The sequence below is a fragment of the Cyprinodon tularosa genome, unplaced genomic scaffold (genome assembly GCF_016077235.1).
Source record: "Cyprinodon tularosa strain WSP-4 unplaced genomic scaffold, ASM1607723v1 ctg293, whole genome shotgun sequence".
NCBI classification, from domain to species: Eukaryota; Metazoa; Chordata; class Actinopteri; order Cyprinodontiformes; family Cyprinodontidae; genus Cyprinodon; species Cyprinodon tularosa.
In genome coordinates this window covers 509,647-526,573 of record NW_024039000.1, presented here as the reverse complement: position 1 = coordinate 526,573, position 16,927 = coordinate 509,647, and the positions used below count along the sequence as shown (strand labels likewise).

Below are 16,927 nucleotides of genomic sequence, written 5' to 3'. Positions count from 1 at the left end.
AGACAGGTTTCATCAATGCCCAGCCAATGAAATTAATTGTTGTGTTGAAGTAGGTTCAGCTAAAACTGGATAGATAGCAAAAGGGAGTTATTTCTGGATGTATTATGTCCACTATCGCAAACATCTGCAAGGCTCAGCAAATTCTGAGCCCTGCTTAGAGTGGAAGATCAAATATAAGGCTAAGTAATATGTTTCTGCAGATGAACACCTCAGACTTAGATGGAAAACATCTTTTTTGCTGCTTTTTAGGTTCTGGTGTAGCAGTAACGGTTTCTGCACTAAAAACATCAAAGATATACTGGTGATGCTTATTACTGCTTATTACTGCAAACTTCCTACTTTTGACATTTCTTTTTTATTTAAACCTTTAAGGGAATAAAAGCATGTCATGCATTGTTTTAATCAATTCTCATTATCCAAAGTTGTCAGTTTATTACAACATTTAATACCAAAACCTTATTTCAATCGAATACTAAAAAATTAACACATAATTTCATATTATTACCAAAGATTTTGTGCTATGGATACTTTTATGACAGCCACTAGTCCAAAAAAGAGAAGCAAGATGTTGTTTATTATTGGCCAGCAATGAACAGGTGCATGAGAGGCTGGTTTTTTGAATCCATATCTTTCCTGCACATTATTTTTTTGTAATATTTTACTTTAATTCATTGTATTAATTAAAATATGAAATCACTGTTTTTAGAGATTTGATAAATAATTTCTATCTTACCTTTGTGCTCTCAGTACAGCCAGCATGGTTACAGGCCCTCAACTGGTAGAAGAACTCCTGATACGGCCTGATCCCTCCCACATCAGTGAAAGTATTCTCATCTCCACGGTAACGTTCTTGTCCATCTCGCAGCACAACATAATGGGTTATAATGCCTCATAAAAGAAAAAATAGTAGTTTCATGATTAGAGTGCACCCACATATAGATATAAATAAACTCTGCAGCAACTATTGAAAAAGCTTTTTCACAGACGTTCACAAACTTTTTTAAGAACAAAAATCTGGAAATCATGTAAATGGGAAAACAAACCATTAGGCCTTGCAGGAGCTTCCCATTGCAGTTGGATGATATCATCTCGTTCACTTAGGCAACTCCAGCGGGGTGGGGCCACTCCCCATGGCTTGTCTTCACTGGTTGTCACTGTGGTAACATCACTGGAACCTGGGCCAAAGCTGTTCCAGCCCATCACTCGATACGCATAAGTTGTAAAGGGCTCCAGATCAGTGTCTAAATCAAAAAAAGGATGAGTCTGATTGCATTACTGCAAATAAATTTTTTCCATAAAAAATACTGTTTGTTGTTACACCTCGATAGAACTACTTAGACCTGGTGCTAACTTCATTTATGATTTTAACCAGCAAGAATGGTATTTTGAATACAATCAAATGGGATTGAAGTTGACTCATCACTTTCAGAAGGCGCATTAGATCACTTAATATGCATTAGTTTGGCTTTCAATCTGTCCTGGGACATTTACTACTAATTGAAATTATGAGATCCTCTTTTGTAAGTAGCCATCCACCATTCTATAAAACATATAAATCTATCAATCACTGAAATTTCAATTTGGAGAAAATTCATATCAAAATGCAATCTTCTCCATATTTTGCTGCTGTCCTCCATCCGCCATAGGCCTTATTTCTGCACCAGATTGAATTTCTAAAGGAAACTAAATACATAAATGCATAACTCATTACAGTCACCAAGCTCAGCAGATTAGACAAATCTGCACCTACTTTGCCTTAGGTAACCTTTTTTCAGCTATCAACACAGCAGTATGCTTGTCAGAAATTTTACTTAAAACTCAAGGTCCTCCAAGATTTAATACATTTGAACAAAAAAAATCTAAACAGTGGGTTTTCAGAACTAATGCACCCTCCATCTAATTCACTTGCATATTAACAAAAACAATGAACAGTACATTTTTGTATATTTTTACATGTTTAAAACATGTCAGTTTACAGTAAACTAAATGTAGACTTTTGTATGCAGAAGTTTATTGTTTTATTTGTTTATAGTATTATCTGGTGAAAAGTTTTTTTTTTATTATAATGAGTTGGATTTTTGATAGGAAAGCTATTTTATTGTTGTGAAACTTTATTCTCTAAGGTCACAAATAACATGTTTTATTACTCCTCTGATACCAAGTCTGAGACTTCACAGCCAGGTTTACTAGAGTTGAAATAATTGTGGTAATTCAGTTTAATTAAATCTGAACCGTGTAAATGTGCAAAAACGAATCAACTGCAGATAACGGAACTCACTAGCAGCTTAACACGGACATCAACTGACCTGCTGATGGTGCTGTCAGCAACTGACTGCATCATACAGTGCCATGCTTATTTAAAAAAACATTCAATTCAATTAAAAAATACTTTATTAATAATGCTTCAGTAAATAGTTTTTATAAATTTTTTTAAAGTAGATAATTCCAGCTGAATTCTGATATAATGTGTGAACAGCCATGAATAGAATGGTTCACTTGTCTCTGAATCAATCATTGGATCAGTGCTGTACCTACAGGTACGAATGCTTCAAAAAGATTAATCATCTCACAAATTGACAGTTATTGGAAAGTAAAAGTGTAAAATATTTCTGTACATAAAAAGAAGTATGACAGTTTTTTTCCTGTTGATCTGTTCCCTTGACTTAGGTAAAAACAGAGGAGGTAAAATTAGTTGAAAACCTAGTTTAGCCTTAAGAAAGCGTTCTAACAATACTGCTCACAAAAGTCATGGAGTAGTATGCATGCATCCATATCTGTGCTGTCTGCCTAACTAAAAGGGCTTTCTGTAAGAATACTAAAAAATGAATGCGCTCCGTCTAAAAAACCCCAAATTGAAATCAGGTACATTATGTCAAAATAACAAGCAAAACAAAAAAACTCAACACATTTTATCATCAATAATGCAATATGGTTTACAACTTGTGATTATCAGCATTAACGACAATATTTTGAATGAAATTTAGTGGTATAAAGGATTTTACCATCCCTCTAAAAAAGTTAAACGGATGAAAATTTCTGTTGAGCTTAATCGCCATAATTCAAAAAAAAAAAAAATCCTGTTATTGTAAATAATTTAAAAATAACACATTGAAAAAAATTTGTCCTTTTTTAAAACCAATATAGAAAAGTACAACTGTTATGTCCTGAATGTAATGAAATTAAATAAAAAATCTCAATTCAAACAAAATATCAGCACTGTAAGAAAGTAAATATAATGAGTTACTACAGGTGCTGGTCATAAAATTAGAATATCATGAAAAAGTAGATTGATTTCAGTAATTCCATTTAAAAAGTGAAACTTGTATATTATATTCATACATTACATACAAACTCATATATTTCAGATGTTTATTTTGTTTAATTTTGATGATTACAAATGACAACAAATGAAAATCTCAAATTCATCATATCAGAAAATTAGAATATTACTGAAGACCAATAAAAACAAAGGATTTATAGAAATGTTGGCCAACTGAAAAGTATGAACATGAAAAGTATGAGCATGTACAGCACTCAGTATTTAGTTGGGCCTCCTTTGGCCTGTATTACTGCAGCAATGCGGCGTGGCATGGAGTCGATCAGTCTGTGGCACTGCTCAGGTGTTATGATAGCCCAGGTTGCTCTAATAGTGGCTTTTAGCTCTTCTGAATTGTTGGGTCTGGTGTATTGCATCTTCTTCTTCACAATACCCCATAGATTTTCTATGGGGTTAAGGTCAGGAGAGTTTGCTGGCCAATTAAGAACAGGGATACCATGGTCCTTCAACCAGGTACTGGTAGCTTTGGCACTGTGTGCAGGTGCCAAGTCCTGTTGGAAAATGAAATCTGCATCTCCAAAAAGTTGGTCAGCTGCAGGAAGCATGAAGTGCTCTAAAACTTCCTGGTATGTGGCTGCGTTGACCCTGGACCTCAGAAAACACAATGGACCAACACCAGCAGATGACATGGCACCCCAAACCATCACTGACTGTGGAAACTTTACACTGGACTTCAAGCAACGTGGATAAAGTGCCTCTCTTCTTTTCCTCCAGACTCTGGGACCTTGATTTCCAAAGGAAATGCAAAATTTACTTTCATCAGAGAACATGACTTTGGACCACTCACCAGCAGTCCAGTCCTGTTTCTCTTTAGCCCAGGCAAGACGCTTCTGACGCTGTCTGTGGTTCAAGAGTGGCTTGACACAAGGAATGCGACAGCAGAAACCCATGTCTTTCATACGTCTGTGTGTGGTGGTTCTTGAAGCACTCACTCCAGCTGCAGTCCACTCTTTGTGAATCTCCCCCACATTTTTGAATGGGTTTTGTTTCACAATCCTCTCCAGGGTGCGGTTATCTCTCTTGCTTGTACACTTTTTTCGACCACATCTTTTCCTTCCCTTCGCCTCTCTATTAATGTGCTTGGACACTGAGCTCTGTGAACAGCCAGCCTCTTTAGCGATGACCTTTTGTGTCTTGCCCTCCTTGTGCAAGGTGTCGATGGTCGTCTTTTGGACAACTGTCAAGTCAGCAGTCTTCCCCATGATTGTGTAGCCTATAGAACTAGACTGAAAGACCATTTAAAGGCTTTTGCAGGTGGTTTGAGTTAATTAGCTGATTAGAGTGTGGCACCAGGGGCCATCAATTTTGAACCTTTTCACAATATTCTAATTTTCTGATATGATGAATTTGAGATTTTCATTTGTTGTCATTTGTAATCATCAAAATTAAACCAAATAAACATCTGAAATATATGAGTTTGTATGTAATGTATGAATATAATATACAAGTTTCACTTTTTAAATGGAATTACTGAAATCAATCTACTTTTTCATGATATTCTAATTTTATGACCAGCACCTGTATATACGTCTTGGCATGTTGAAAATATTTACATAATTTATATTACATTTTTCAAAATACAACAGAGTAGCATAAATATAAAGCTGTCAGAAAAGCTCTATCTAATTGTCACTCCCTCATTATTGTGCCACACTGCAGCAAAATAACAAACCGATTATTCCCCGCTAGAAGAGCATATGCAGAAAGGGCAGTAGAAAACTTCAAATCATTTTTAACCTCTTCCTTTTATTATTGAATATGAACCTTTAATCGAACACAAAGGAAATGTATTTGCCAAAAAAATCTGTTATTTTTTTTTCAAACTCTTTACTATCATAATGCAAACTAAAAGATATCATACAAGTATTCCACTGTTGAGAAGCTGTAAACATGAGGATATGGCGGCAGTCCCCTGATGCTTGGATTGTTACAACCCTTCTGGTGATGAGGTGTTACGCTACAGGACCATATATACATACAAATGCACTTGCACACCAACATGGGCATTGCCTTTAGGAGTGTAAAGGGACTGCTGCTGTAACTGGCTCGGTTTAAATTGCCAGTTTGGGGCTCTTGTCTTTACCGCAGTCATAACTTACCGTAAGTAGCAAAGCACAAAGAACGCAGATGCAAATAAATCATTAAACATGTTTGTTAAAAGAAAAATCAACCTACTTTTTTGATTATGAACTTTTATGAATATAGGTGGTGTGTTGACAAAAAAGGAAATTTTTATGACTCATACTGTAAATATAAAGCTGTCGGGGTTTGATCTTTGTATATCATGATACTCTGTGTGTAAGTGTCCATGACTGTGTGTGTGTGCATGAGAAACATCTGGTGTATGGTGGGTGGCGACAGCTTTATGTGCCTTTGCCCAGATGGTGTCACAGCACTTCACTGAAAGTCTTATCCTAACCGCCACATGCCACACACACCAAGTAATCATAGCCCATACGTAGACACTGAAATGGTAACCAACTGAATTACGAAACACACAAAATGTTAAACAATTACATAAAAAAAACTGAATAAATAATGATGACCACTTTTAATTCTTAGAAAACAGCATTGGACAACAAACTGAAGAATATATGCATGGTCCAGATGTAATAAACCGCAGACACATGAACTTATTCCCTTTGGGCTAATAAACAGTGGATAATTTCGAAACAGCATCTAAATGCCCATCTTGCTTTAACTACACACAGAGACGATGAGCTGCCGATTACCTCGCACTGCAACAGCTGTTTTAAGAGTATAATAGCATGTGCATGAAACCATTATATATGGGGCTGCTGCTCTCTGTGGAAATCCACTTGTTTTAGCAGCGAACAAACTCAACCATTGACTTCTAAAGCCTTAGAATACATCTGAGTTCTGCTCTTTTTTACATTTATTCTGCATTACCTTTACTTTTTTGCAAATAAAAATCTGAAATGTGTCTTGTACTTCTGTGTTCACCCTGAACAAATATTTTTTTGTACCACCTTGCTCTGCAGTTAGCTGAACATGTTTTGGGGTGTATCAAGATCAACATACTGGAATCATTTCTAATGTTCAGTCAGAAGTAGTTTTCTTCAGTTGGATTTAGTTGTGGGCTTGAACTCTACTATATTAAAGCAAGAATATACTTGGATCATATCCCATAGTACCTCTGATATTATGTTTAGAGAGGAAATATTCTGCCTTCTTCATTTTGCTAGTGCTGAGAGCAAGCTCTTAGTTTCATGTGATCAATGTATTCATTATAGTGTTGATAAATACGAATTCTCCAAAGCTTAATAACTTAATTGACTTACATATAAGATATTACAATTTATAAACAGTAATTGGCACAAAACCTTTGTTCTCTTCTATCTTTATTCCATTAACTGATTCACAGCTTATCAAAATAGATAGTTAGTCTTGCTTTATGTTTAGGTTCTAACATATTTTCATTTGTTTTCAGTTAATCTTCAGTAGTTCTGCTTTTTGAAATCCAAATTTTTTAATATTTTTGAGGCCTTCATCTCTGCTCCTGTTGCATCTTTCCTAAACAGAAAGATATATTTTGAAAGCGACTGCAGACATGTATGTAGAAGGAGCGTGCTGCCGCTTCTATAACTGGACTGAAGAAGACTTTTTGATAAGAAGGGAAGGTTCTTTAGGAGACAAGAAAGTAGCCTTGTACTTCGGTGTTAGAGGGTATTTTGCTATGATGAGACTAAAACTTCCAAAAAAACAAAAAATGAAGTAACATGTTAATTAAGAAAACTATCTACATGACGAAAGATGCTGAGGATATGCAGTGGAGATGCTCTCTTTGGCATTTCCAGGAACACTGGTCAGATTGGATGGTAATATGATATAATAAAAACCTGATTGAAACTGAGGAGGACCTAAAACTGGAGAAATGCTTTACCTTTTTTAAGTATGAGTTAAAAGCAACACTGTAACTTTCAACCCAAGTATTAGCTTAATTTTACATATTCTAAAGGATTTCAAGGTCAATATACATTTAGTAAATTCAGAGGGTTGGATCCGTCACTGAATGAGTCATGTGTCCCAGAGCACCAATGAGCTCCTCTTAAACAGAGAGCTAACTAAGCTAAAAGTTGTTGTTAGGCAACAAAAGAGATGTGGCTCATTGGATAATTTGGATCTCTGATGTAGAGTGTTGCTTTCAAATTAAAAGTAACTCCATGACTTCTCAATCAGTCATTTGCTATTAGATTCTGAAAGAGGGAGATTTTTTGATAATGTGGTGTCATAGTGGTCTTCAGAGGGACTAAATCTGGACTCTACAGGTAAAGCATCTCCTGGCTTTCAAAAGTTAGTGTTTCTTTACGTTTATTTGTTTGTTATTCAACAAAGAATAACACAAAGTTCTATTTATTTACCTGTAAATGTGTGAGCACTGGCGTCACCGCTGTAGACCACCTCCTCATGTGAAGGGCACAGATTTCCGCCTGCCTCTGGGTGCTCAGTATTCGTGTGATTCTTTCCGTCAGATGTTATGGCTTTACTTCTGTTTGCATGTGCTGGCAGCGTAGGGAGGGTTTCCAGCGTGGGGCTGATGAATGACACTTGTGTCATGGATGGTGTGTTGGGGTCTGGATGTGCATTCAGGACCCATGTGCAGGCAGTTAAAGAAGGATCAAGGTTGCAGGAGCCACAATAAGCTATAGCTGCAGCAGCCACAGGACAGACAGCGCCCTGAAAACACTGGTGCTGCTCACATGATGGAGAGAAACCAAGAAAGATCAAGAGGTCAGAAAAATGTATTAGCATCAGTAAAATATATATATATTTAACATCAGGTTTTTCTCTTCTACAAAGGCATACACATCTATTATATGTCGTTATGGAAGTGTTTTCTTTACATGGACCTTAATGGCATCATTAGAGCTAACAAGAGCTTTCAGCTGTCTTTGTGGTAGGGGAGTGTGTTTGTTTGTGAAGGAATGTGTATGAGATGAACCCTCTCATACTGAATAGAAATACAGAACAACCAAATGACACCAGGCAATAAATGCTGGATGACACATTCTCCGACTCCTGGTGTAACAATAAGGACCAGGGCACAGATAAAACCAGATCTATCTGGGTTGATGTGCACTTAACTGATGGAGGCAGAGATAAGTTATTTGCTTAAAGTCAAATAGCAAATACTTACTGTTTCTATCAGCAAAGCAAGCAAGTTCTAAACAAAATCATCCGTTGTTGCAAAATCTTTTTAAAGAGTTGAGCGCACGGCGATAGTAGAAAAAAAGAATCTGTTTTGAGAAAGGGTTGACCAAAAACTTGAAACATACCGGTATCAGCAGTCCAGCTGTGGCCTGATCAGCACAGACATGCCGTTGGGGGTCGAAACCGATCCCATTGCAGCATTCTTCATCCAGATGTATGACCTTTGACCCACAGCACTGCAGTGTCACTGTGGCATTACCAGAGGGGTGAATCGTGGCAGCTCCATCGTTGTCAACACAGCAGAGAGAGGTTGAAGAGTTGACATACTCTTCTCCACAGCAGATAAACCCTAAAGAGAAAAATAAGCTTGATTTTGTTGTTGTATCACATCATATCCTATTATGGCAGGTCATACAGCATTTCAGTTAAAAAACAAGAATAAAGAGGGCAGAAAACACCTGAAATCTATAGGAAATGTGAAGTAATCATTGCCTCAATGCTGGACAACTAATCTTTCAGGTTTGTTTTTAGGATGCAGAACAGTCAGCCTTATACAAGCATAGTAAAGCTATATTTTACATGTCATGATTCATGGTCATTTAATTTTGTCTTTGAACTTGCTTTTGTGTTTGAAACATTAAGAGTTACCTATTTCTGCCATTTAAGTCTTTTTATTTTGGTTCATCCCCTTTGTTCAGCTTCTTTATTTTTATTCTTTTTTTGTTCTTTTTTAGTTTGGATTTTCAGTTTATTGTTATTCTTTGTTGTCTTCATTAGATGTTTTGTATGCATCACCTCCTTCTGTGTTGATTCTGTGTTTGTCACTTTCCCTCATTTCTTTTCTTTTATTCTTTACTTGCTGGTCCACATTGATCTGACCATTCTCACCTTTTTTTTTTTATACAACTAAACATCATTACCTAGGCATCCTGGTTTCCTCATGGGCCACACAGTAGCACAGCTTCTTTGCTGTAAGGAGGTCCTAGATTATCTTGGTGCATCTATGACTTTCAATAGGTATTCTGGCTTCCTCTGAAATTTCAAAGACATTACTGTTAGGTGCATTGGTTTTTCTAAATTTCTCTTAGATTAGATGTGTTAGAGAAGGGCTGTTTGTCTTATTTGTTGCACTGTGATGGACTAGTGACCACTAACAAATGACCCTGTTCACTGCACATCACTCAACCATAAGAGAAAGGCCACACCATACACCACCCATGGTTAACTGGCACGGTGGGACAGTTTTCTTCATTGCTGGATACTTCTGTTGCTGTCACCATGGTTCTATTTCCTGTATTTCTCATACAATAACAGTGTTTGTTTCTTTAAATAAATTGTTTATTATTATTAACATCATATTAATTATCCATGTGCCCTGTATCATCAGCTCTGCATTTGGGTTCTCAACAGCCATGCAATATGAGCAAACATGTTGTTGATCCTCTGCTTTCCTTAAACATCTATGTCTTAAACTCTCCTCCTCCTCTGACCTGCTCATGAACAGTATTTAGGCTGAGCTAAATATTTTTTTCTTATCATTCTTATAGATATCCACCTGTCCTATTCCCTCCTTGTAGGAGGACATATCTCTGTTGCTCTAGTATATTCACAGTTTAGCAGAAATATTCAGACTCTGCTGTTTAAAAAAGTGTAAAGGAAGTGTGTTTGTCTGAGACCTGCCATCTCTGACAGTGATAGGTGATGTCTGTCTGCTGCTGCATCACCTTCAGCAGCAAGGTGACATTTAAAATACATGCTATTCCTCTATTTGCCTGTATATGTTCGGCAGCTGAATATCAAATTTAAAGGATGTACTTTCCCACCACTCTAGATATACACTTTCCAGATTCAAGTAAATAGAGGTATGTAGGGCTGACATATTAGAACTGCTGAAGCGGTGGGAGATTGAAGGTAAGACGCATTGCGTTAAAACATAATAGTTTGAAAGATGAATAAATATTCAACGTTTTTAATATTTGAATCCCTTATACCATCCTTACGCTGAAGCATTTATTTCTGTTCCCATAATATGGTGTTGTTAGAGAAAAAAGAATGCATCCATACAAAGTATACACTTTGTCAGACTATAACACACCGGCATGGTGGCTACATGAAACAACATGATTAGATAACCAGTAACAGAAATCAATAGCCCGCATCTAAAAAAGTACACATACGTATCTATATTCTAACTTCTTTATCACCATAACAAAGCCCAAAGACTCTTGTTTTATGAAGTAACACCCCTGTCAAACTTTCAAATAAAATGAAGGTGATCATAAATCATTAATATGTTTCGGAACCCCATGTGGCGCGCAGTGATTTGTTATCTGATGCACTAAAAAAAGTATCTTTACAGGGAAAAAGGTCGATTAAATATGCATATCATTTTATATGAATTGGATTATCAGGCTATTGCAATCAAAGATGTGTGACTACAGTGTATAAACTTCTGTGCAGACACCATTCCCACCAGTGCAGTGAGATGCTTTCCCAATGGCAAACCCTGGATGTACAGTAATCTGAAGGAACTGCTAAAATAAAAAAGAGCCTTCAGAAAAGGAGAAAGGGAATTATTGTGGATTATATGGAAACAATTAAAATCTAAAATGGGAGAGAACGACGAGGCAGGAACAAGCTGGAGAGCAAGAACAGCAGAGAATATCAGAGATGTCTGGTCAGGAATGAAGAATGTCACAGAATTTAAGCAAAAGAAATTTGGACAGTCTGGACAGAGCCAATTAACTACACACAATCTTTAATTGGTTCAGTTCAGGTACAAGCTCAGCATCCTTTTCTCGTGCCTACAGTCAAACATCCTGCCCTGCTTTGACCCAAGGCTTCCATTTTAATTGCTTTTTCTTCCTACTTTGTAGGCACATATCAAGACCCCCTGCAGTTTGCTTATCGCCATTGAGTTAAAGATGCCATTATAAACATGTTTCAACAAACCCACTGTCATTTAGACAAAGCAGAAAACATCTATTTCTCTCTCTCCTTCTTTGTTTCTGCGGGTGTAGAATAAGTCTCCAAGGATGTTAACTTGTATTTTAATTATTTTCTCTTCTATTCTAACCAAATCCCTACCTTTTACATTTCTTATCCTAACCCTCTATTTCTATTTTTTGATTTTAATTCTTAATCTCCATTTCCATGTGTTTTTTTTTACAGACTTGTATACCGACTATAGCACTTTCTATTCCACTGTTGCTGCATGCACGCTTGGTATGAATGAGTCATTGCTAGAAAGTCAACAAGAATATGGAAGCAAAAGTCTGCTGTCTCTGAATGGTCACCCAGAAGAGAAGACTATTATCAAATATTTTTATTATTTGATTGTAGTGACTCAAATCAAGTGTCTAACAAGCTGCTCAGCAGCACAAGAGCGTCACATAGGGCAGACTTCTCACCATTTATTTTGAATCTGTACTGTATGTACCCTTCACCCAGTATAGGACAGATTCCATCATCTGCATTATATGGTGTGGAAACAATAATCTAATCCTAAATGTGAGTAAATTAAGGCAGATTATTGTGCAGTTCAGGAGAAAAAGGGGAGAAACTATAAACATCACAGGGAAAAATGGGGAGGAGTAAAAATACTTTAGCGTTCAACTGAAAAACAGACTAGATTGGAGAAACAACTGTAAAGTTCTTTCTGAAGAGGGACAGAGCAGATTGAACTTCATGAGGAAGCTTAGAACCTCCAGATTTTTCAGCAAGATGTTGCTTATCTTCAAAAATTTTGTTGTGGGGAATTTGAAAGGTTGTTTTAATCTAAATATCTTTCTTTTACACATTAATCTCCATTTAAAGTGATACCACAAATGGATCAAGTAACTCCAATAATAAGATATACAACCCAAAGCAGTTAAAGAACCCCCTGTTTTTTCACCATAATCTTTAATTACTCAGAAAGAATACCTGACCCCAAGAGTGACGAAATATGATTAATGCTGTTATTTTTGTATAGCTGCTCCCTGCTGTGCCCTGCCAGAAGCCACCCTGGGTGCAGGCCTACGATAGCCATCCTTAAATCCAGCACTGCTTTCAGGCTTTGTTCATGCATTCAATTAAAGTTATAATATACAGTGTTATTGAGTCAGCACCTTCCTGCTGTGATGATGCATTAGAAGTACAAATCAGGATAGAAGGGGTTTACTTAATATGTGCTGCAGCGACTAAAAAAAGTCTTACAAGGAGACTTCTTTAATGTAAATTTGAGACATCTGTTTCAACAGAACATTTATTTGTGTGATTGCTTAAAAAAAACATTGATAATAATTAAAAGCCATTAAGGAAATCTATTAGCTGATGGTATCCTTCACTGTGGCATCATCTATAGCCAGCTGCGTTGGATAGTTTATTTAACAGCATGCATTAAACTCTAAGTCACAGCTCTGTATCATTAGCCTGACGTAGTCCGACTCAATTCTAGTCAGAATATGAGTCTGATACTGCTCCATAGAGCTGTGATTATGGGGCGTGTTTCGAACGAACCAGGAAAAAAAATGCCTCTGCACTCAATTGGATAGATCTACAACCAATAAGAGCAACGGAGTGCGTGACGTATGTTAAGCGAGGCATAGTTGTTTTCCACAAAAATCAAAACGTGCAGTTTCACGCCTAGAATAAGAAGATGAGACTTGATCGCGTTTCTCTGCTCCTCTTTTAAAATTAATTTGCTGTCGATATCTTCTAGAACAGACCTAATAGCAGAATCTACTCACCCAAACTCTCCAGCGGCAGCCATTATTGTTGTCACCCTAGCGCGCTTTGGTCACGTGGTTGATTACGTTACTCTTGATCATCTGTCCATCATCGTATAAAGTCCGCCCTGACAATTTGATTGGATCGCCTGACAGTGGGCGATAATACTCACGCTACTATGGAGCAGAGCCAGACCGAACTTCCCCGACCTCAAACTTTGTGGGCGGGACTAAGTTCTGACTGGCACCCAGGCTACTGTATCATGGACCTTTAATGGGGCTGAAGCTAGTTGTAAAGTGATAACCTGTTTCACGCTTTAATCAGAATTCACACTTCAAGCACATTAAATGTTGTAAACATATAAAATTACTCAGCATTCAGGCTGAAAGTTAAGAATAATACTGTACATATTTCCTATTGCACTGTTACATTGCATTATATCCTCAGCACATCCATCAAAGGCTTCAATTGAGAGGAAAAAGCATGTGTACGTGATTATGTGACATAAAGGCAGCCTGACAGCCACTAACTCACTTAGCAGCGGCAGATGTTGCGTAGCGGGGTCTTGGTGGCCAATTCCCACTGCGCCTTACTTCAGCTTCAATGATACGTAAATAAACAGCTCAACACTTTTCCAAAATAGCTTCGGTTTACTCGTCCGGCTATCATTCCTTCCTCTCCTTTTCCATTTCATTTGAACTAAAAGCTTAAACCAACTAACAGCTTTCAAATTAAACTGCATTAAGCCAAAGCCCACCTCTTTATGGAGATAAGTTTAACATTTTCTACAAGTCCCATCACCTTAACATAGTTTTTATCTCTGGGGATATAACTTGTCTTTATAGGGCACTGACTTGACCTATGTTCTTATATAAAAATGTAAGTTTGCAGCATTCTTAATGGATAAAAGCCCTCGCTTCTTCTATTGTTTCCAGCTTGAATATTTTTTACTTTTCGCTGGTTGATCATTCAAATCTTCCCCTCTTGGCAAAAATGATGCTTTTCTCATGTCTCAATCTTCGTTTTATCTAGATTTATTTTCATATTTACATTTTTCAGTCTCTCTGCAACTTTACAGGGGTCTGATGTTTGTTTACAGTACTGCAGCTGTCATTATTATTGCATTATCACCCATTCAGCAGAAATCCAATCCCTGTCTTTGTGAGCGTTATCTGACATGCCTGAACATTTGTGTTAACATTCTCTAACACACACACAGACTTTTTTCTCCACCTCTCTTTAAGCCGCGTGTTTTCCAGTGAATGTCTATCTGCTGACAACATTTTAATGCACACCTCTTGTTTTATTTTTTGCATCACTGAAAGCTTCAGTCCTAATCTTCAGATTTATGCAGGATTTGCATACATTCGTTAATAACATCAGGAGCGCAGCGTCAACACAAGGTGCTTAGACAATGTGAATTATTATTAGGGTTTCAGTCATTCCACTTAATGATAAGTCAATATTTAGAGCCGCCAATGAACTAAAGATAAAAATGTGTGTTGTGGATTAGTAAATCCAAGCTCTCTAGGAGATCAAAGCCCCTCCACAACTTTAAACAAACCAAACACTTTTAAATACCCGAATAAATTACAAGGGGTGAGGAACCAAGTGCACAGCTAGTATACACAATCACATCATTTTATTTAAGCAAAACAGCAAACCTGTACTTTGAAAACTAAACTTAACAGAAAATTAGACCGAAAAATGTTGCCTCCATTGATAAAATCTACTTTAAAGAAAAATTTTTTTTACTCTCCAACACACACGTATACTGCTTGGCAAACCTGTCTTTTTCTTACACTTGCATTCACTCCACAGTGGCCTGACTACATGTCATGTCAAGAGATGAAATCACATAGGAATGACTGTCTCACACTGTTTATGTTGTTCCCCTGTGAAGACACGCATATGGATGATGAGGCAGCAATTACATTCGCATAATAAGAAGATGCACACGCTTTTCCCAGAAGACCAGTTGTCCTATTGTCTTTGTGACTTTTTTTTTTTACATATTTTTGACTACAGGACCTCTACCAGTTAGTCCAGTGTAGTGCAGCACATGTAAATATGTGCATAGAATTCTACTATGGATCTCTAAGATATGTAGAGGCATTTGGAATGTAAATAATTATATATAGCTCCCAAACCTATTCAAGGACTAATGGGAAATCTATTTTGGCACATCTCAATCTATTAGGCCATGAATTTAAAAAGGCAAAAAAGTGAAACAAGCTGATAAACCACTGCCTGTGTGAAAACTTATAAAGTGATTTTTAATCCATTCAGTTATAGTTAATCCGATTAAAGGTGTCTTCACACAGAAATCAGAATTTTTCATGTTAACATGTGTGTTGTTGTAAGGCCTCATTTAAAACCTACTGGACAATCCTAAGTGTGAAAGTTGCTTGGCTTTTTTCATGTGGCTCTTTGTTTAAACCAGGAGTCTGCAAGGGTGTGCTCTCAGAGCACGATTTTAGTCCTCCTACTGTCTTTACACACGTAAACAATTTTCTCTGTTCCCCTCGTTTAATGAAAGAGAAACCTACAATAATCACAGATGTCAATTCAGTTTGACAGAAGTAATAATAAATAAATAAAAAATAAATATTAATAAATTAAATCCAGACATTGCTTTTCAACTTTGCTTCAACAAAATGATTACAAAAATAAATGGCACAATAATTATGTTTTACCTTAATATTTTGTTGCACAACCAGGTGATGTTTGAGGTGATCTCTACTATCAAATGATTCTTGTAACTGTAAAATAAGACTTCTGGTTCTCTCAGTAGGTATTTTGCCTTCATGAGTAGACTGCCCCAGTTGTCTCAGGTTTGAAGGCTGCTTTTTCCAGGTGGCATGTTTGAGACCCTTCCAAAGGTGCTCAATGGGATTTAGGTCAGTGCTCATAGAAGGCCACTTCAGAATAGATCAATGTTTTCCTCTTAGCCATTCTTGCATGCTCATAGCTGTGTGTTTTGGGTCATTTTCCTCTTGCATAACTCATATCTTGTGACGGAGCCCAAGCTTTCTGACACTAGGCAGCACATTTCTCTTTAGAGACCCTTGATAGTCTTTAGATTTCATTGTATTCTGCAGAGATTCGCCCTGTGCCAAATCAAGCAAAGCAGCCCCAGAACATCGGGTCAGTGTTCTACTTTTTCAATATTCATCAATTTTCAAAAAGTTTCATTTTTGTCACATCTGTCCTAAGGAAATTCTTCCAGAAGCTTTGTGGTTTGTCAATATATAGTTTGGAAAGTTCAAGTATGTTTTTTTATGATGTGTGTCCAACAATGGTGTCCCCCTTGTTGGTCTCCCATTAAGTGCAATTTGGCTCAAATAACGAGTGTGATCTGACGCTGATGTTTCTTATTTGTGATGTTCAACGTTCTTCAGACGTTTTTCCGGGTTCTTTTGTTATCTTTCATAATATACATCTTTGATTTGTCATTAATTTAGTGGGAAGACCTTGATTTAACATGTCGCTTTGGTCACATTATTTTTCTTTTCTAGGAGGACTAATATTTTTGTCCTGACCTTTTTTAGCATGAATCATGGTTGAAAAGAAATGTTTGATTTTAATTTGTTAATTTTCACAGAATTCTTATCATACCTGTTGTGAAATTGAAGTTATTTCTGTGACCATTGGGGTTTTTTCTTTCAACAAACGAGGGATACCAACAAACTTGTCCACTTGCCTCAA

The 16,927-nt window shown here is 36.9% G+C and overlaps 1 protein-coding gene across 1 annotated transcript in view; it reads right to left on the bottom strand.

Moving 5' to 3' along the window:
* The window catches only part of ush2a (Usher syndrome 2A (autosomal recessive, mild)), a 304,801-nt gene that overhangs the window by 80,808 nt on the left and 207,066 nt on the right, over positions 1-16,927 (bottom strand). Inside the window, exons 63-66 of the mRNA XM_038291100.1 lie at positions 8,635-8,858; positions 7,720-8,050; positions 1,044-1,241; positions 734-888 (exon numbers count right to left, since the gene is read on the bottom strand). Coding sequence (XP_038147028.1) covers positions 734-888; positions 1,044-1,241; positions 7,720-8,050; positions 8,635-8,858 — 908 coding nt within the window. The remainder of the gene's footprint in view (positions 1-733; positions 889-1,043; positions 1,242-7,719; positions 8,051-8,634; positions 8,859-16,927) is intronic.